The 21873-nt window shown below is 39.5% G+C and overlaps 1 protein-coding gene across 8 annotated transcripts in view; it reads right to left on the minus strand.

Annotated features, from left to right (window-relative positions):
• Positions 1-21873, minus strand: part of ENOX1 (ecto-NOX disulfide-thiol exchanger 1) — a 356510-nt gene that overhangs the window by 127007 nt on the left and 207630 nt on the right. For 5 of the 8 annotated variants that reach the window (XM_036381515.2, XM_054518593.1, XM_036381505.2 and 2 more), the window contains 2 exons: positions 7475-7609; positions 6480-6617 (listed from right to left, as the gene is read on the minus strand). In XM_036381515.2, coding sequence (XP_036237408.1) covers positions 6480-6617; positions 7475-7484 — 148 coding nt within the window. In that variant the 5' untranslated portion in view covers positions 7485-7609. Of the gene's footprint in view, positions 1-6018; positions 6143-6479; positions 6618-7461; positions 7610-21873 lie in introns of those variants that run through there. The other 3 variants (XM_036381527.2, XM_036381533.2, XM_054518594.1) reach the window with 3 other exon arrangements.

The following is a 21873-nucleotide window of genomic DNA, read 5'->3' on the forward strand; positions in this document are numbered from 1 at the left end:
GAAGCCATAAGAGATGAAAAGATGCATTCTGAAGATACCTTGTAACCTTGAGAGGGTTGTAAAATCTATGGAAAGGTGTGGATTTTATTAAGACTTTTGATATCTTTTTTTACAGCCAGATGTCAAGCCAGTGCAGCATTCAGAACAAGGGTAAGGACACTGAATCCTACTGTGCCATGGGGCTGCTGAACTCTTCAGCTCTTGTGGTCCGCAGCTTTCCCAGGCAGGGGAACCTGAGCTTGAGGAGTGCCCCAAACAGCTGCCTGTGCACACTAAAGCTTACATCTGGAGAGTGCTAAAATTCAGTCACAAATTATAGATCCTCAAGCATTTTTTCCCTTGGAAAAGTGACTATCTTGAGCTCATTATACAAGTGACTCACTTCAAAATTTTTGTGGATAGACTATAATGAAGTAGCAGGAGTTAAGTGTTAATTACAGAAAAGGAAGCTGTGTTTTGTTAGGCATTCTCTTGGATGCTTTGAGTTATGGACTCATCAGCACATTGGATTAGTGGCTAAGCAATGGAGTGTATAAAAAGGAAGCTTTAATAGGTAACAGGTAGCAGGGGTAGAGTGAAATGAGACTGCCAGATGGCTACCAGTGGCTCTAAGGCTTCAGTGATGGAGAGGCCACAAAAGAAGGGGTATACACATGAGAGTTGGGAGAATCCTCCAGCCAGATGACTTCCTAAAACCTTCAGCACTGTACAGTCTTTCTTTGGGGAGCTGCTGAATATAATCAAATATATCTTGATTTTGTACTTGATTTGATTTTTCTTCATTAACGTTACAAAAATGGTACACAACAAGAACAGTAAGAATATGTTTACAATTTAGTCAGCATATGATGACCTGCAGTGAACAATAATTAATAAAACATGCCTGGAATCTGAATATAGTGATTGCCTGTAGTTACAGTCTTCATTCTGAAGAAAAAGAGTCTGAATATTATGACTCCACTTTTAGGCCTCAAGCTAATAAAGTTCTGGGAAGGACATTTAACCCTGTGTCTTAAGATTTAGGAGTCTCTAGATCAAAATTCCACAAATATTTCCGTTATCAAAATGTACGTTTGGGGTTGCAGTTTCAGGATTGTAACTACTTACTGCAGCAGGTATTGCTTCCAAAAAATGAGGTTTTTCTGAGTTATGACTTGTTTTGGATAGATAACTTCTAGTTTGGGGAACCTCATTCTATTTATTAATGATCAAGAGGAGAGCACATCGGAGAGAGCAGCACTTCAGCACTGTGGATTTGCTTTGTGGATCTCTCCCTATGAAGTATCTGGTACCCAACACTGTCAAAAGTACAATCCTGAGCGAGGTGACCTGATTGGAACTGACAGCTCCTATGTTTCACTGAAATCAGGTCAAAAGACAAGTGTGTGGGGAAAGCAGAGATAAATGGAAAAACAGAAAGGTTGATGTAAGTGCCTAATATTTCACAACCTCTAGTGTCTAAAAATATATGCCTGAAGCCACAAAAATGGTGTTCTTTTCTATATCTTCTGGTAAGCAAGATGTTAGGCTTCAAAGGTTCCCAGTCTCTGATTTCACTAGGATTTTGTACAAGTGGTCAAAGACTATCTTCAGAAAAAAAAAAATTACAAAAACTGGGTGTCACTGAAAATCTTATTTTGTATCTTGGGTATATTGAGGTTGAGACATATTGGCCAGACTCCTATGGAACAACATGCCTTAATAATTATTCTGTAAATAAGCAGAAGGCATCAGTTTTCAGACATACCCTTGACTTCCAGGCAGACCTGTAACTTTCATCTTGGATGTCTGCCCTTGTGGTTTGTTATTTTACTCTGTAAGAGCACAAATATGCGTCACAGGGCATGAGCTTAACATAAAGGCTAAATGAATTACCACTTGTGTACCACTCTTCAGGTTCATTTGTACTGGGGAACTTTGTGACATACACTATTTTTGACTCACAAATGTTTAGGTCATCTGGAGGAAAGTGCCTCAAAATTGCTTCCTGTTTCTCAGAGCACTGGTTAATTAGTGAAAGGAGAACTGAACTGAACCAGAGAAGTAAATAATTTTCTCAGCAGGATATCTTCCCTTAAGAAACAGGTGGCCTGATGGCATTTGCTGAAATAAATGAAAGTTCAAGAACCTTAACTCTAGGGATGTCAAAATTGCCTTTAAAAAGTACCAGTGCAAAAGCAAAATAAAACATTCTCAGTTGGCTTAGGTCATTGAGTATTTCTTCTAGTCCTAAAATCTAAGAAAACAGCAGACTTGAATGCACTTGAAAGATGTGCTTGAATCAGAGTTGCTGAGTGCAAAAAGAGGATTTAGTTCTCAAAAAGATGAACTACAAACTAACCTTCCCCTCTCACTTGACCATTTTTCTCAGCATCTCAAAGCATAGAAAACAGCAATTTTAAGGCCTGGATAATTCAAAAGCAGTTTAACAGATTTCCTTCAACTTTACCAGATCTTTTTTTCCTCTAGGCTAAAAGCAACCATGAGAAAATTCAGCCTAAAAGGTACTTTTTTTAAAGAAAATATAACCTGCTGAAAGGGGAAATTTAGACTGAAAATACTTTTCACCCATAACTATTCCACATTAATCTTTAACACTTTAACTAATGTTTTATTAAACTACAATTTATTGTATGAATTATGTATATATAATTTATAAATGCATATAGTAGTGTATATGCAATGCAGCAGCCAAATACATGGAAAAAGTAAGCTTTCTGAATAAGTGTAAGCAAAATGTATGTCGACACACAAGAGATATTATTTAACTATTAACAAGAACCCATCTTTATAAATTAAAGGTTCTGACATTTGCCCAGATCAAAAATCCAATTTTACAGCACTGGGAGATAAGGAATTAAACAGAGTACAGATATCACCTAAACTGGTATTAAAAGGTTAGCAGTGCTTAAAATTGATTAGTTACCAAGATCAGAGAGCTGTCATTCCAGGCTGAGAGAAGAATATCGGCCAGATGTTGCAGAAGCTTTAGTTGTCATTTTGGCAAACTCTTGAGCTAGACAAGAGTTTCACAGATTGCAAACTGGGGAGCACAACTATGACAAGGCAGGCATCCCAGCGGGTTACACAGCAGTGAAGCTAAGAACTGCTTGGGAGAAAAAAAGCCTTGAGAAACCTCTAAAAAGACTTAGTAGCTCATATGGACTCTATACAGATGAGAACAAAAATGCCCTGCACAGCAATCAGGAACTGGTCAGTTTGGGGAAGGAAAGTCCATGAATGCATAAGTCCTTTGAGCACTGATAGATCAGAGGACTAAGACATGTGTCGGGATACAGGTGAATTCCATACACCACATTTCAGACTATGGCAGGTTATGCAAAGATCAAATTCTCTCCAAGATTAATCCAAACTACTCACTGCTTTCATAGCTAGGAACAAGGCTAGGAAGAAAAAAAAAACCAAAAAAACCCAACCAAACAAAAAAAAATTAAACATGGACAAACAGTTAGCACTGGGACATGGTTGTGTCATTTTCATCACAGAGAAATTTAACAGATGACTAACAAAAGCAGTACGCGACTGCTGACGAAGCTGACTTCTTTACTAGGCTTAATAGCAAAAAACAAAAAGCTGGAAATAGCTAGGGAGTAGTTAGATATTTGGTTGAATATAATGATGCAAATCCTCACTGAAGACAGATACAGTTAAGATATTAGAGCAAATAAATCTATAAGTAATTCCATGGCAAACTGAAGTTTTGCTATTATGGATCTGCCATAAGAAAATGTGTCAAAAACTTATGAATCTTAAGGAAATACAATGAAGTGTCAAAGTACCTATTTACCTTGAAAATACAAAGGAGTCTAAAACAAAGAAAAACAAAAGGAAAGAAAAGAAAAGAAGTTATTTGGCACCTGTAGAGAAATCAGGCAGCACTTCAGTAATTAATATTTATTACTTATGGCACCTTTCGTACATTGAAAATGCTGAACAAACATGAACTGACTTGTACAACATCTTTACAATACGTGATACACATAATTATGGAAATTACAGCAGGGGGCTGTCAATGGTATAAGGTACTGGAGATCCTCCCTTGTGGGGAGAAGCACTGCACCTGAGATGAGGCTGCCATGTAGGGATTGCACAGCACATCTGAGGACAAAATTTACAATGAAACTGAAGAGACAGAATATAGCAAGATAAAAAGGCAGGGCAAATTTCCACAGCATATGCAACTCAGATGATTATAAATGAAAGCAGCAGAAGCTAATTTTGACGTGTGACTATTTTCAGGTTGGAGGTAATCGCGTTCAAGTTGAGCTCAACATCTGTAGGCAAATCCCCACTGGAAAATGGAAAAAAGTTTTTTCCCCAGCAACACATAGAATCATTGAACATTTTGAGTTGGAAGAGACTTACAATGATCATGTCCAGCTCCTAATTCCACATGGTACAAATTATAGCATGTACCCAAGAGTGTTGTTGAAACACTTGAACAACAGGCCGTGACCACATCCTTGAGTAGCTTGTTCCAGTGCTTGACCACCCTCACAGAGAAGAACTTCTTCCTAATAACAAATCTGAGCATCCTCTGATGCAGCTTTATGTCATTCCCTCACATCCTATCACTGGACACCAGAGAGAAGAGATCAGCATCACCCTCTGCACTCAACTTCATTTAGGATGTTGTAGAAAGCAACTCCTCAGCCTCCTCTTCTCTAAGCTGAGCAAACCTAGTATCCACAGCTAGGATACTCACTAGCCTTGCCCTCTAGTCCCTTTCATCATCTTTGTTGCCTTCTCTTGAGCACACTCATCACTCTCATACTTTCATATTTACCCACACACAGCTTTCATGGTGAGGCTGCACCAAAGCTGAGGAAAGTGAAATAAATGCTTCTTTTGAGTGGTTAGTTACATTAGGCCTAATGTAACCCAGGTTTGCCCTTTTGGCCACCAGGACACATTATTCACTGATTCTGAGCTTACCATCAACAAAACGCAGCAGATTCTTTCTGCAGGGCTGCATTCCACCCTCTTCTCTCCCAGTCCACTCATACATCCAGGATTACATAGTACCAGGTGCAGAATGTGGCATTTGTCCTGATTAAACATCACACAGCTGGTGATTGGCCAGCCCTGTAATCTATCCAGACTCCCTGTTAGGCCAATCTACCCACTAGAGAATCAAGAACTTCTCTTTAATTTCATATCATCAGTAAACTTAGTGTGGACTCAGCTTCTGCATCCAGGACATTGACAGAAACATTGAAGAGAATTGGATCCCAAGGAGTGGATGGCTTTGCTTGTTTCTTTTAATCAGGAGCATGGGGTTAAAGCTAGAGATCACCAGTCAGTTCACAGCCTCCACCAGCTCAGCTCCCTGCTTGAGACTGATTCGTTATAAATCAGCTTTCTTGCAGCTTAGTGTACCAGCCTGTGAAACAGGTAACTCGGAGCCAGACCGTCAGCTGTGAACTGGCACAGCTCCACTCACTTCCCACTGTCAGGAGGGGGCATATTTGGCCAAAATTAATCATCAGGCATCCCTGGTGAGGCAAGCAGAGTGATTTACATCATGACCTGGCTCACTGCATCCACGTCTACATGGAAAGGCGCAGACGTGACAGGATGCTGATCTGATACAGATATTACACAGCTCATCTGATACAGATATTACACAGCTCTTCTTAAGCTGAAGTGGCAGAACAGCTTCCAGAGGGAGTCTGTCATATGCCTAGCATGTGGCTTGTGTCTACAGGGCACCCACCCATATATAAATAATTCTTCTCTACATCACAGGAGCAAAGAAGTTTTAATGTTTCCAACTAATTGGGCCTCTATTGTTGACAACAAAGTCTGCTATGTCCAGTTTTATCTGTAAAATATTGCTGGTTTCAAAATAAAGTTTTTGTGGGTGTTACAATAAGTGATCCCTTGCAACACTCACACTCCCAAACTGTGACTGGGAAGTAAATGACAAAGTCTAACACGAACAATCTCTTGACATTCAATTTTATGGAACCAGTCAGAAAGTAAATAAGCACACACCTGACAGGAAAGCTTCACTTCACTAATATCAACTGAGCATATGAACTGGACAGCCTTCATGATTTTCTGCCCAGTTAACACAACTCCAAAATCTCCAGTCAAGAGTTTTCAGCCCAGGGTATTCCTTGGCAGAACCTCAAGACATCCTGCTTGAACAGAGAAACAAAAACAAATGTTCCTCTTACATGACTTGCCTCCTAGTCTTGACCTAGCATAAAGATTGATGATTTAGAAGTTCAATTTCCCCTGAGAGTTTTAGTTTTTCACAAGGTTAAAATATAATATGGATTACATACCTACTACAAGAAGAGAGTAATACACAGTATGCAATATTAATCATAGGTGATGTTTTCAGAACATAAAAATACCATATCCTCAGAAAACATTCCATATATTTTTCAAAGGACAGGAAGAATTCATGACTGGTGCAAGCGATGCTTTTAAAAAAAGAAAAACCTTACCTGTCACAAGCTGTTGTCCTGCTAGTCCTACTGGAACCATCCCCAAATTATTCATAGCTGTAGCCCAAGCTGTGGGATCAGTGACTGACATGTTAAGCTGCGTGGTATCTATAGCTATACTTCCCAAACCATCAGCTGCTGCAAGAAAGTAAACATGCTGTAAGTAGAAAAGCCAATACACCACAATTTTTAACCAAATCTTTCAGTGAGAATGAGGTATCACAAACACTCTTTATTTTGTTTGTTTTGTTTCTTAATTATGATTCACCTTTAGATCATTGATAATAGTTCTTGCTATGGTACAATAGAGTATAAAGACACTGGAAACATTCAACAGATGTAAATGGTACAAGGGAAAGAGAAAACTATTTCAGCATGAGGATAATCAAGAAGTAGAAGAGGCTGTGCAGTCACCATCCCTGGCACCTTTCAAGACTCAACTTCATAAAGCCCTGAACAGCTGGTCTGACCCTGTCTCTGGCCCTGCTTTAAACAGAGGGCTGGTTCAGAGACCTTCTGAGGCCTCTTCCAACCTGAATAAATTGCCCTGCAACACTCTGATAGAAATTAATGATACATAAACAGTTGTGGAACTTGCCTGAAACCTGTGAGAACCAAACACACCCCAAGGAAAGAACTGCTTTCCATAAGGTGCAATTTTTTATTTTGTAAAGATTTAAGAATACATTATTCCCTAAATAAAAAGAGATCAAACAAATTCCATTCATTATAGCAAATACCAAGGTTTTGGTTCTAAAACCAAAAGAGAAATATCATTAGTATGGTCAAAATAGACTGAGTCCACCCATGGATCTTCCTTCGATGGGTGGGGTAGTTAAGGGATGGCACCTTAACTGAAAACTGAATATACTTGATACCGAAACACCAGACACAAGATGTGATCACACATTTTTGCTTCTCCCCTCCCCAGTCACACCTAAAACCAGGTCTTTCCAGTTATTTTCTTACGGCCTTTGCAGACCTGAGATATTTACCGGCAGCCATTGCTTTTCCCTGGATCCTTTTTCTTCTGTTCAACTTCTTCAGTTAGGAATAATTAGCTACTGTATTAGCAGCATCTTGAGATGGGACATCACCAAGCACAGGGCCCTCACACAGCTCATTAGGCTCTGAAAGAGAAAAGATAGAAATAACTCCAAGTGCCAGAGTCAGAGCACAACAACAGACCGACCCCTTTGGGAGGCACTCGAAGCTCCTGCCCACTCCCTCCGGATCACCAGCCCCAGCCTCTTTGCACACGTTTCACAGCCTCCACACAGAGGCATTCCAGCAAACGCTCCTCCTCGCCTGCTGAACAAACAGTACCACGCATGAACCTGTCAGGCCACTGAAAAGCCTTTCACAAATTAGGTCTTATCAGTAGCTACACAGCCTCCTCGGCGTGAAGGCATCAGCTGAAAGAACATATTAAGGGATGAATATGATTTTTTTTTTTTAACTGTTAACAATTAACGGGTGTTGCAAGTTTCAAGGAAATAGTTGTCTGTTCTGAGATGGAAAGAGGAAAGAAAATACTATGCAATGACTTACAGAATGGAGCCTGCAGAGATGTGGCAAAGAAAACCTAACAAAGCTGAGGAAGATGCCTACTCCTTAACTAACACTGCACCCTTGGCTCACAGAGGTTACTCAACTCAAAGCAAAAGTGCAGTATCTGTTTCTAGCTAAAACACATTGCTCTCATCAGGTATCTGCCAGGCCATGAATTTTACATCAGGGCAACTTCTTGCTGTTGCTGTCACCACATTACCTGCATCGCTCATCAGAAAGGAGGCTGAACAGGTGACAGGTAAGAGGTGTGAGCAAAGCCTGTGAGCTCCCAGCACTTCCAGCAGGTGTAGAAAATACTGGGCTGAGGATGATCACATACACAAGCCCAAGCTACTCTTTGTAGGGTTAAGGAGGGCCACATTCATTTCTTTGGCTGTCCAGTAGCCTAAGGGGTCTGATCCAGGGTGTTGGGTACCAGATGCCAGCAACTGACCAGAAGCCTACAAATGTTCACAGAGGTTATTAGCACTGTGCAGGTGAATCTTGGTGACTTGTTCATCCCTAGAATAGCTGTGCTGACTTTAAGACTTGAAAGACCATAATTAGGAGGTTTCCAACATGCAGACCCTAAGGACTTGTCTTTAGAAAAGACAAATTAACATAATTACACTATATATTAGCTTAGTACCTCCCACACTTTTCTTTTTTTTCATTTCATGTGCATAAAGTACGAGGCAGAAAGTTTTATGTTTTAGTCCCATGACACTGCACACATCATTTCATAGGAACATGACAAAATCAATGGCTGAAAAAGTGAAGAGCCAGGCTCAGGCTATGGTCTACATTTTTTGTATGTTGTAATTTACAAATAACCAGTACACTAGGCTAAAAAGCATTTTGTTCAAATCTACAGTGTGTCTACTTAAAAGTCAATATTTATCAACACTTAATATTTGAATTTGCAATTCCAATTCTTATTTGATCTCCACTATTCATTATACATAACATAAGACATTTTTATCATAAAATTAGCTTTTAAATAACATCTATAAACAGCAAACAAACACTGAATGGAAGTCCTCTGCAGGGAATGTGACTAACATAAGACAAGGCAGCCAAGATTTATGACAAGTTTTTAAAAAGAGGGTGTCTCCTGTTCAGTTCTTTCAGCTTGTACTTAGCCCTTTCCACTGAGGCTATAAACTTCTGACCACAAACATCTGTTTTGAGGTTAGAGCTGGCTGAATTATTCCCTGTCAGTAAGTAATTTCTTACTCAGTACAGCCCTCCTTGCTCTTTATGAATCACTGCCAAATCAATCCCAATTTACATATATATGCTGAATAACCCAGATGAGAGTGGTTCACCTCTTCCCCTGACCAGCAGCCTTGTTGCCTTGATGAAGAAAGGAGCATTTAAAACCAACAGTGATGAAATGCCTCTTCATACCTTGCTGTGTGCTACTTGCTTGTCCCCATAAGCATCACCATGGCTAATGGGGAGGAAGGAGGTACTGCTCCATGGTTTTGGGGCAAAGGTATCTCAGATAGGCATGGATTTCTGGGATAAGAGGAAGAAAATGGGTGTTGGACTCTCTGCCATCCCCCTTGCCCACGTTTTACTGTTTGGTGAAGTACGTACCAGGCGACCGCTCTGCTGCTGAATGCTACACACTCTTCTGCCCCAGCCCACATGCCAGTTGCCCCAGTTCTGTCAGAAATGCAGGGTCAGACCTCAGTCTACTGGGAATGACTTTTTGGTGTTTTTCTTCTGACATGTTCACATATTTAAAATTTTGGTACTCTTTCATGAATTATCTACAAGTATTTGTCAAAGTCCTTGCAGACCAAGAAGAATATAACACCATGAATATGAATGAAAGCATATTCAGTAGGTTGAATTGGTGAAACTCACGGTGTACTGTACCACCAGGTCTGCCCAATATGCCAAGGAAGTCTTTGCTCAAAACAGCCTCTCATAGCCCACCCTGGCTCTGGGCAGCTTTGCCTTCTCTCTGACCACCAGGTCTACTGTTTCATCAAAAGTAACTGGATACAGAGCAGGGTGAACCAGAGGAAAAGCCATAAAAGAGAACGTGAGGAGCCTAAAGTGGAACTAGTTCTATCTAACCAAGAACTGCTGCAGGCTATTTTGTCAGTGGAAGAGAGCTGAATAACAAGCATAAACGAACCTATGAACACTGAATAATTTGCAGTAAGCTGTAGGCAGAACTAATGCTCCATCCTGAAGGACACAGACTGTAGAAACTAGGTCTTTTAAAAAGAAAAATACTAATTGTGAACATCCCTTCTAGTGACAACTTAGTGGTTCCATTAAGACAGAGCAATGTAATATGGCTAAAATAGTCCCACAGGCATTACATACCTGATTTAGACTCAAACATTAGCTTTTGTTTAAAAACTTCTGAAAATTTGTATAAAGAAGGTTTCATTAATGCTTAAAAATAAAATCACCTTTGGGCAAATTTCAGCATTTCTTTCTGCAGCTCAGACCTGTACTATTATACCCTTCATGACACTGGAAATAAAACAAGCAAGGAAAACAATCAAACCCAGTCTAAGTCATTTTAAAAAAGCAAGATCCTAAGTTTGATGAGAAATACGTCTACTAACAAAGATTCTTGCTTTCTTAATAATAAATTGAATCACTGTTACTGGTTAAACAGGCAAGAAAGTGTAAGCTTATGCAGGGATCTTGTGTAACCTGAGCAGACATAAACCAACACCATTTCACTGACACCACACCTTTAGAGAGCATTCCTGATTTATAATTCACTAATATTCCTCCGGGCATTAATGACCTGAAGATATATGTAAAAGAAATCTGTTTTTATAAACACTTGTGCATGGCGGTAGCTCTACTCCAGGGGAGTAACTTCAGAAGCAGATAAAGCCATAATCCTGATTTACAGGAGAAAATGTATAAAATATTCTGGGCCCTGCTATTCCTTGATGTTTGGGAGAGGCAAGGACATTAATAAAAACTTTCTGATTTGAGAACATCTGATTAACAAAATTTTGATGCCAAACATTTTTTAAAGCGATTTCATATTATACTTTTTTGGTAGTCTCTCTTTTTGCAGACATGATGCAAGTACCAGTCCTTAGACAGTGAATTGCAAGAAACATTTAGACTTCCCTCAGACAGGTTGTCAGGAAGATAAAGCACCCTCAAGTCCATACCAATGAGCACTTCTCACTCATAGCAGATTGTACTTAGTGCACATATTTTATACCAGGCAATTAAATGCAGTTACCCAAATGAATACAGAAGTCGGTTATATATTGTGCATCAATTATCACAGGCAATGAATGCCATGAGACAAAGAAATTAACACAACATAAAACTAATTCAATAACAGCAGATTGTGAAGTTAAAATCCTACCCTTTAGATATCCATAACACCACAATGAGTTACAGCATAGAGTGAAGCTGATTAAATGCATCACTGTAACGAGGCTCTGAGGAGTGACTGGGTCAGCAGCCAGCCCTGGGATGCAAGGAGGAGGTTCTCTGCCCAGCTCTGACACTGACCTGCTGAGTGACCTTCAGTCATTTCAGCTCTTTGTCTAATTTTTGTGACCACTAAATCCTTCAAGGAAAAAATCTGATGTCATCAACCTTTTGAAACCTGGGAGTACAAGTCACAAAGTCATTAAGTGCTATTGGTGCTGATTCTTGAGGAAACACAGATAGAAAGGAGCAATGTGGAATCTTGTGAACTGTTACATCTAGGTGAGTTTTCCAGTTCTTAAAAGAATGGCAATTTCAAAGTGTTTGTTACTATTCACTCTGATTCATAGGACAGTGGTCATTAGGTTGGTCACACTCCACCTGACCTGCTGAAGTACAGGTCATTTATCAGGCTACCTCCAGCTGTCTTCTAAAATACATCAAGTGTTTTGTACTGATTCTTCCCAGTGTTTTGTTTCTTCAGCTGCATACAAGACTCCCAGTAAAGAAGGGAAAATAGAAAGAAAAGCTAGACAAGATATGCTGTAAGTCACTGTTCATATCTTTCTGACCATCTTATGATGATGAAGAAAGATGGGACTAGCAACAATGAAAATGATATTTTTGTGCCATAGCCATCCTCCTGGGCTACATGAAAAAAAAAAAAAGCATCTCCAATGTGATTTCTAAGATGGCTTTTAAAAATATTTTTGACATTATTGCATATGCAGTGTTGCAAGAAGAGGCATTATTTTGCATGGTTACTGGTATGTTAACACCTAGAAAATGTCACCTAAATTCAGAAATTCAAAACTAATTGAAGGAAAACACATTTCTTGCAACAATTCACAAAAATGTATTTACTACAGCAAGTAGAAAGTTACATCAGGTACCAAAACTTTTTTGGAGCAAAATCTTTTTTTCTGGGAGGGAATCCTAACTTATACATCCACTGTATGCTTAATCTCCCAGCAGCTCTACTGCAAAGACCAGCTGGTTTCCAGCATCTCCAGAGTCACCCTGTTTACATGGATTTTTCTGCCACATCTCCCTCTTGCAGGAGGCCTTTGAAAGCAAAGATTAATTCTGCAGGAACCAGCACTTTCCTTAAGAAAACAGCTTCATTAGGCACAAGCTAGGGATGATAAGCTCCCTCAGAGCCTAAATAAGAGCTCTGGTTTTGTCTTCACTCACAGAAATTTTTTGTCTCATGAATGATTTAAAACACCTTTGTTCATTCTGTATTATGCCACTAAAAACCTACATTGTCATCTTATAAACTCATAAAATATGTGCTGGTGCATTAAGACCATTCACTTTTAACTACGTAGAACACATATGTAGGTTTTCCCATGATTGCAAGGGATTCTTTCCACCAATTTTCACTGAAAAAACAGTTAATGAGTAGATCATGTCCATACTGATAGGACTAAGACAACTTAGAGAAAAATCACAATATATTTACAGTTTCCCTCTATATTCAACAAAGGCAATTTTACAAAACATATTTTCTGGAAGAACTGCTCATTTGAGATGCTGCATTACTTAAATCCACTGTCCCAGCACGCCTTGAAGATAACACATGGTACACACAAAGGCCAGACTTCCCTTGGAAAGCAGAACACTGCAAGATTTCAGCAGAGAAAGAAAAATAAAACAGAGGTCTCCAAGATAAACAGGTATTCTCTGGTGATGCTCCTTGAAAGGTCACTTGGTAATATTTCATGGTAAATCCCAGACTTCACTGGCATCTCAGAGCAAAGCCTTAACAGGTTACAAATGTGCTTTTTGTTTTGCATGTATTTTAGCAGCTGCAGTCTGATTATGTTGAAGTCTATAAATAACAGAATCTGGAGGCACATTAAGCAAAGCATTATAGAAGTCCAGCTTACTTACTGAAAAAGCATATGCAGTTCCAAAATCATCTGGAACAGGGAAAAAAAAAGCCATATTGCTGGCTAGCAATGCAGCACAGCCTTGATAAAAACAGGTCTGATTATTCCTTGAACACAAAACACTGTTGTGAATTGATGATTGCATCTCTGTTTTTCATCCTGCCAAGATGGCTTGCAAATGTGACTCACTTGCTTCCCATTTAAAAGAACAGTGACTTACTGACTAAATTAGGACAATCCTTTCTTTAAATGCTACATTTTGACTTCATTTTTATTTAACAACAACAAAATATTCTGAAATGTTTAATTATTTACAGCAGTATTTTAATAGCAAGCCTTTTATCACACTACTTGCTACTAAAGGCCAGCGATTATTTTAGAAACATGACATCCCACACCACTGCATGTCAGACAAAAGGGGGAGCATTCAAAGAAGATTTTGAACAAAGACACTTCAGCAACTTCATTGAAAGGCTGAATACTGAAATGAGAGGTGCTGCAATGCCTTCTTCATGCCATAAAGTACTTAGGGGAGTCAAATGGGCTATACATGCTATTTCTTATCTTTTTGGGCTTGAGAGAATACCTATATAAATGCACCACACCTATCAAATATCTTTTACTCACTGTACCACACACAATGTTCTTGCTTCATGTTTACTAAACCTACATCAAGCTGAAATACAAAGGGTTGTTTGGTTGAGTGTTTTTAAAGAAAAACTAAGACAAAAGGGAGAAAAAAGAGACCAAAGCAAGCCAGGACACACTTCCAGAAGAAGTATTTTAGTTTCCTGGCTAACCTAAAGTGAAATCATTCCCATGTCACCTCCTGAAAAAATGAACAGCTTGACAGGTAAGCCCTGTCTGTGGCAGAGCCCCAGGGACTGTATCATACACACCATCAGAGGCAGGGGTGCCTTGCTATTGAATTTCCAAATGAACACAGACTGCTGTCTCCTAGTCCCAGAAGACCAGGATACAGCTGAATTTCACATGGTAACATTATGTATGGAAAGTCTATTTTAAGTAACTTTTTAGAAGTTTCTGAAATGCATTCATTATAATTTTTCTTCTCCTTCAAAGTCTGTATAATTGAACTCCTGGAGTTAAGGCAGCCTGTCTTTTCAGGCAGACATTCATCACGGGAAAAAACCCCAAACCTGTCAGTCAAGCTATTTTCATATTTTCAAAATACACTTTTATCATTGGGTCAAATTATGGCAAGAGGTGACATCTAAATGTCCTTGGTTAAGTGCAAGGATGATCTGCAGAGCACTTTTTGCAGAGTATTAAAGCAATCTAAAGTCATATTGATCAAAACTTTATGCAATACCATCAAGTATTCTCTCAGTGATGGCTGTTCAGTGAAAATCTGGAAAAGAGATTTAGGCTTGTTTTGTTTGTTTTAATTCAAGGTTTCTGGTGATAAATTTTGCTTCAGAGAAAAACCCACTATCTCTTCTATCAGCTTACATCTGTCCTCACTCTGAAAGCTGCCATCTCCGTTTAGCACATCACACTCAGGATATTTTCTCCAGCTACAAGCTCTAAATTGCCAGTGTGCTCCCTGGGCTCATTTATCTTGCAATTTTTCCATCCCTCTTAGTATACCTCCTGTTCTCCATTTACCTCATAACACTTTTTCTGGCTTTTCTTTGCATTATTTTGTTTCCATCCATTGACTCCACACTCCCCCTACAATGCAGGCACATCTCTTGCCTTAATCTGCCATGGGCCATTCTCTCACCCAAATATCTCTTCACAGCCAAGATGTTACACTGTGCTGTTCTATTAGGGAAGGCAGGGATTCACCTCACCTAAATTCTGCCAAGGTAGACATCTATGCTTGAGCTTTCTCGCTGTTGTTATTGCCAATGGGGAGAATCAGATACTTCTGCCAGCCTGTTTCAGACACCTACCTTGCCAGGCAGTGAAGCTCACCTTGGAGGTACACATCTCACTCCCCTGGCTGGAAGTCTAAGCTGCAGTTTTGGATATGAATATCTGTTTTGTCAGGCACCCATGGGATGAGATGAGCTGGGCTGAGCAAACTGTGCCTTGGGAGCTCAGTTGTCACTCTGCTACCTGCATGCCATATGAATCCCAGCAAGACACTCAGTCCTGAGGGACTTGGCTCCCACTCCTGTCCTTTGCCTGATAACTCTGGCACAGTGAGTGCAGGAGAACAGAAAGCACGACTCAGTTTGCAACAGCTCATGTGAATGTCCCCAGATATAGATACATACAAATTAGAGACAGAGAGATAGTTGTCTTTCTGATTATTTTTCTGCCCATCCCCAGTGAATATGCCAACATATAACTATTAGTGTTTGACAGCGGGAGCTGCCCACTCTAACACATTTCCAACAACTGTGATGCCCTATATCTGCCTTTTCTCTGGAGAGAAAATTCATCCTGGACCTTTTCTTCCTACTTCCAAATGATGAATCCCATCTCCTCAGCCCCATTTCTTTACCAGACACTTAACTTTCTTGCTCCTTGTAAATCCCATTTTAAAGATCAGTGTAAATCACACATACCTCTTGGCTATCACAGTCCCCTGTTTCTGCCCACCAGCCTTGCCAAGGCTGCTCCTGGCTTTCTTTATCATTCTTGCCATATTTGGGGACAGCATCTGCTTTTGAACCAGAAGTGAGGACGGCTACAGGGAGTTTCCCTCTGCCCTTTCTGATTTACAAGGTAGTTTGCCATAGATAAATGAGGGAAATCATGAATATTTTCCACCTCCCACAAGACAAAGCAGAGCTTCCAGGGTCTTTGTGCTACTGCATACCCATTAGCTTTCCTCAGAGGCTGAATTAAGTTGCTAAGCAGAGCCAGGAATTTTGCCTGTTTTCTAAACAGTTGTTTATGGGATCACTAGCAAGTTACATAAATTTAGGATTATCACATACTCTGTGGGCACTGAGGGAGAAGCAATTCCACAGTTAACACGAGGTGAGATCAGGAAAACAGCAGCTACCATGTGTGCTTCAACTATGATCAGGCAACAAAAATTATTTCAATGCTTCTGCCTCGTAACTAGCTGTCAGGGGGTCAGGATGGAGAAGGCTAGAGCTGCATATCAGGGTGAACCTAATGATGCTAAAAGCCCTGTTTTTTTCTCCAGGTGGTCCTGCCATACCTTTACCTAGTCAACAATCCTTCCACTCCCCTTTCCCTGAAATGTCTTCTTGTATGAGCATTTCTTTTCTTCAATTTCAGTTACAATTCTTCAGGGCAGGAAATCATGTGGTTTTTCCCTCAGGCAAGGTTAAAAACTACTGGAAACGTGGCATTCCTTGTGCTGTAATTGAACTGATGCTGGCTTTAGCCAGGTGCCTTCCAGGCAGGGATATCAGTAAGGCAGCACTGCTCTAAGACACAGGGACAAGGCCACCCCCTTGGCAGGCTTCTGCATAGTCCCTTGTGCAGCCAGGCTTTCATCTCGTTTGAGGTTTTTAAGGTGCCACTGTGTTGTAAAACTAGGAATAATGATCTAGGAATAATGATGATCATAGCATCCTTCTCTCTCCTCATGCACCCCTCCACCTCTTTCATGTAGTTAGTAATCCTGTCATCCACCATTTTTCAAAGTGTTGTACATTTGTTTGTCTTTTTTATTTGAATTATAAGCTCTTCAGAGCAGAGCATTTGCCTTTATCTGTGTTGGTAAAGTACAATGTCAATTTACTGCACTATATAAATACTTTCTAATAAAAAGGGCAATAACAAGAATAATATATTTACCATATAATACAGTATTTCTAGCCTTCAAGATACAATCAGAAACAACCCAAAGTCAACAACAAGACCAAAAGATTTGCGGACCCTTTAACCATGAAGCTGAAGCCATGAAGCCACTTTGTGAAACCTTGGTAAATTAGTTACTTATATTCATAAATAGCAGTAAAGGTCCTTGCAAATTGACCCTCTGGAAAATATAAAGCAGAACATAACCAGTGTAAACCAGTAGAGCACTGCTCCACATGTGTATTATAAGGGTCACAAATGGCCTCCCAGTTACTTTTTAAACAAATGCAATGTTAATACTTTCACTGCAACATTATGAATAAAGCATTTGGCCTGTAGCTATGAATATGGTATCTCATGGCTTTTGACTTGTTGGTTTATATCGTCATCCAGAAAATTTATGTACCATGCTCTCTTGGAGTCAATCTTGACTCACCCCTTGAATGTGCAGAGGACATGGCCCATGTAGAGAGCTCTGGGATGTAGCAGTTTCCATCAGCTTTCCATCAGTGTAGCTGGATGGCCACCACTCACTACCCTCCCTACAGCAGCACAGAGCTCTTCTGGCACACAAGGAGGAGAACAGAGCGCCAGGGTCAGTGTCCAGGCCTCTTTGACACCATCTCTGCCCGTGCTGTTAATGGTTTCTTTGTTCTTTAAAGCTCTGAGGTATCAAATTAATCAAAATAACGGCGATGATGCAAGAGATTAAACTAACAGGAGCATGAACTGCCCTTGTTTATCCAGGTGATACTACAGGAAGTGCAAAGCAGATACTTGCAGAGGACAAAGCCCTGTCCTTGGAATTTATGGTCTGAATGGAAAATGCTTTGTGAGACCACTATATTTCCGTCTAAAATATATGGTTTAATTTAGGAGTGCCTAAGTGACCTTAGCAGCTTCTGATATATAAGTGGTCAGGTTAAATGACCTCTATGTACTTTCTTGCCTGAAGCTCAGAGCAATGGCAAGTGAAGCACTTTGAATGGATCCCATTTGTTATTCTTTTCTTTGTCTACTAATATTTCTTTTGGTGGGAAAGACTTAATAGAGCCCTTCTGCCTCCAAATGTCCTCCAACTTATCCAAACTGAAATTCAGCCAAAACAAATACAGGTCTTCAGTTCTCTAGAAATGAAAAAGAAACTTGACAGGGATCCAGGAGATCCCTGTTCCGCATATAGCTCTGTAACACACCTTTGGCAAGTAATTTAAACCATCTATACCTTGATCCCCCACCCATGAAATGGTCTGATTATACTTTCGTTATCCCAGACTTTATTAATCTTGCCTAGTCAGGCTGTTCTCTGATAATGGCGTATGTCCAGCATCACAGGACCATGACCCGGGCCTGCAGAAAACACAGGATTGCACCAGGTTGAGGAATATTCTTTCCCCATAAATTCAATACTAAAGCAGAGTGGAATAAACAAAACAAACAAAACAAACTCAATTATCACATTTTCCTATGGAATTACTGTTTATCTGAACGTGGAGAAAATAGCAAGTTTCCTTTAAAAGCACTTGCAATGAAATTCACACTCTGTCAGGTGTAAATTACAGCCTGTATCTCATCTTGTTCTATCTACAGCTCCTTTCATAGTCATGCAAAGCACCAGTGTACAAAAATATTTCCTGCATGTGATCAAGCAAGTGTGGGCATGTAAGATGCAGGCAAAATATGAGACTTTAAAAATATATTTACTGGTATGTTAAAAGAAAACTAAAAGTTTGTAATCATGCTATTTCTCAATCAGATAAGGTGAATTACAATTGTCCTTGAGAACACAATTCAAGTAAATCTAAGAAATATTTTCTTCAAGAAGTTGCAGAGAACTGAGGTAGCTAAAAATAAATGACAGAAAGAAATAACAATCCCAGGAACATGATTATGTTATGCAATCACAAATACAGTAGATCACTGAAATTAAGGCCGGATCATAATAGAGTTGCTCAGTGGAATAGTATGGAAAACAGGCTTTTCATCTTTTTTTCCCCCAGTGTTTTATGCAAGATCTGATTGCATATGCTCTATGACATTTAATAGATTACTTCAGACAAATATCTTCACACCATAGTAAACTCTGCAGAAACCTGGTTTGTGGTTCTGTACTCATTTCTGAAATAATGATCTGAGTCCCATGGATTGGAGATACTGCAAAGGGCATCACTGGCACACAATGAAGCATCACTGAGTTTGGGAGGAGTCACCAGATGGAGTTGTAGTACACTGTCACGTTATTTCAGGGTCCATATTTCAGGGTACAAACAAGATTTCAGCCTGGGTAGAAATTCAGTGTTGTTAATCTTCTTTAGGACAACTGTGGCTAGGGGCAAGGAAGTGGTGTATTTAGTTTAATTACACGGCCAGAAATGCCTGAGCTAGGAAATTCTCTCTTTAAAGATGGCAATTTCCTTTCATTCAGGAATAGTTTAAGCATCTTAATTGTTAAGCTATCTACACAAATACTATACCTCAGCTTTACTACTGATTAGGTTTCCAAATGCTTATCAGTTGGTGAAGACTGGGTATCTGTCACAGTGCAGAAAGAGAAGCAATAATTTTCTGAATGATAAAACCTTTTTGGGGCACTAAAATTAAAAATCTGCTCCTTCAAATAGAGCCTGAACAAAACAGTTTTGTATGACTTCTCAGTGAATGAAAAGAAATGCCATACCTGCTATGAACGGCTACAGAACTTCTGAAGATTCTGCAGACAGGCCACCCGACTTTCCTGTCATGTCTGGCACAGGTTTTTACACTTTACAGGATAACACAATCAAAGCTTTGACCCTTAGCTTCCTCATAATCAACATTTCTGCTAGTAAATTCAGTTTAATTGGAATTCATTCATGTTTCTAAGGGGAGTTTAATGATGGAAAGATTCATGCTTCATCTCATCTCAGTGGTACTAAGATTCACGTATGCAGATCCATCACTGAGAATGGCCTGGCCTCTGTTAGCATTAATTGGAGCATATTAAGAGACTTAGCAGAAAAAAAAAATCCAAATATGAAATGTCAAGAGACAGATCCATCTAGTTTCATATCCTGTAGTTATAATATACCTTAATTACTGTTAATTAGGAGATATTGTTCCTGGTGGAAGATCATCTGACATAGTTTCTGTTGGTGATTAAACATAGAACAGAATTCAATACATTTGTTGAATGTGGGATCTGTTTATTGTGACTGTACAACTCTATCTAGAGTATCATTCCTGCTACAAAGCAAAACAAAAGAAAGTTGCAGGTCAAAACCATTTCCCTTGACTCATGATGCTTTAATATTCCCTGCTGCCTTCTTAAATTTTCTGCTGCTGGCCCCCCCTAGGACTCTAGCACATGTTGCAGTTCCCTCTAAGGAGGGATATGAGGCTTCTCACTGGGTTTCAACTGAGCTACATCAGAGCCTAAATGAACAGCAGATATAGGAAAAGGCTGAAGGAAGACAAGTGCTACAGGAATTGACCTCTGTGGAAGAACAGTGAAGTTGGACAGAGAATCAATGAAGGCTTCAGTATCATTTGTGAAAGAGTAATCTTTGATTTATTGGAGGAGTGCTATTATGTGGAATCCTTTCCTCATACAGTGTAAAATACAAAAATGAGAAACTCAGGCTGAAGGCATGAGCTCAGCTTCTGCTGGTGTCAATACAGTTTGCTCACACTCATTGATCTATGGCTATATATGACCCTGAAATACGTTTTGCTGGGCTGCCTGAGATCTTTGCTCATGCCCAGAATAGAAATGATGGGATTGGTTTTATCACTGAAAAGTAAGCAGTGCATATCTTCTGCCTGCAAAGTAACCAAATTAACATTTGCGAAGTAATCTTTTCTTTTCTCAGTTACAAAAAAAAAAAACAAAAAAAGAAAAAAAAAAACCACCAGCGTAATTGGCTAGACTACTTGTACTAGGAAAAGTCTTGGTTTTCACAAACTCTGTGCACACTGATTTCCTAAATACTTGTTTACTCTGAACTGCAACAATTGTGATAAATCATTTTCTATTTACTCTTCAGTGCTGCTATATGCTTTGGGCAAAGATTTTTTCTGTTCATTATTTATTTATTTCTAATAGCAAAATCACTATTTTAACACATTTTTCCATTCCCAGTGATAGATTTTATCTTTGATATGTGATCCAGTTATTTAACTACCTCTCCCTACATCTCCCATGAATTGTTTACACAGCAACTTGGCAGCATAATTTGCATATCACAAGAAAGATCCCATTACATGTTCCCAGAGGTGCGGTTTCATGAGCTTTATCACTTTCTTGCACCTATGCACATCTCAGAAGCTGAGTGTCTGGTTAATCCAGAAAGGCATTTCTTGGCTGCCAATAGTAATTAAACATTAATAGTGCAGTTACAACATTTCCAGCCACTCAGAACCTATCTCCCCATTGTCTTAGACAAATATAACACCCAAAAAGATATTTATCTTTTTATACAAATTTTTCTGCCACAGGAAAATCACAGACCTTTGTCTTTAATGCATTCTGTCCAGCTGTTGCAGACTTGACCTAAAATAATTAAACAAGGAACAAATGCAGAAAGGAAAAAAGTTGGAAAAAAAGAAAGTATGCTTAGAAGCAGAGGAACTGAACATACCATGGAAGAGCCAGAGAAGATGTGGAGCTGGACATGGTATTTGCTCTCCAGACTCTTATTTGGTGACTGAATGGGACAATGGCCCTAACTGCAGGCTTCATGGTGATGAAATGCCCATGTTTGGGTGTATTCCAGATTATTCTT

The sequence above is a fragment of the Molothrus ater genome, chromosome 2 (assembly GCF_012460135.2).
Source record: "Molothrus ater isolate BHLD 08-10-18 breed brown headed cowbird chromosome 2, BPBGC_Mater_1.1, whole genome shotgun sequence".
Lineage (NCBI taxonomy): Eukaryota > Metazoa > Chordata > Aves > Passeriformes > Icteridae > Molothrus > Molothrus ater.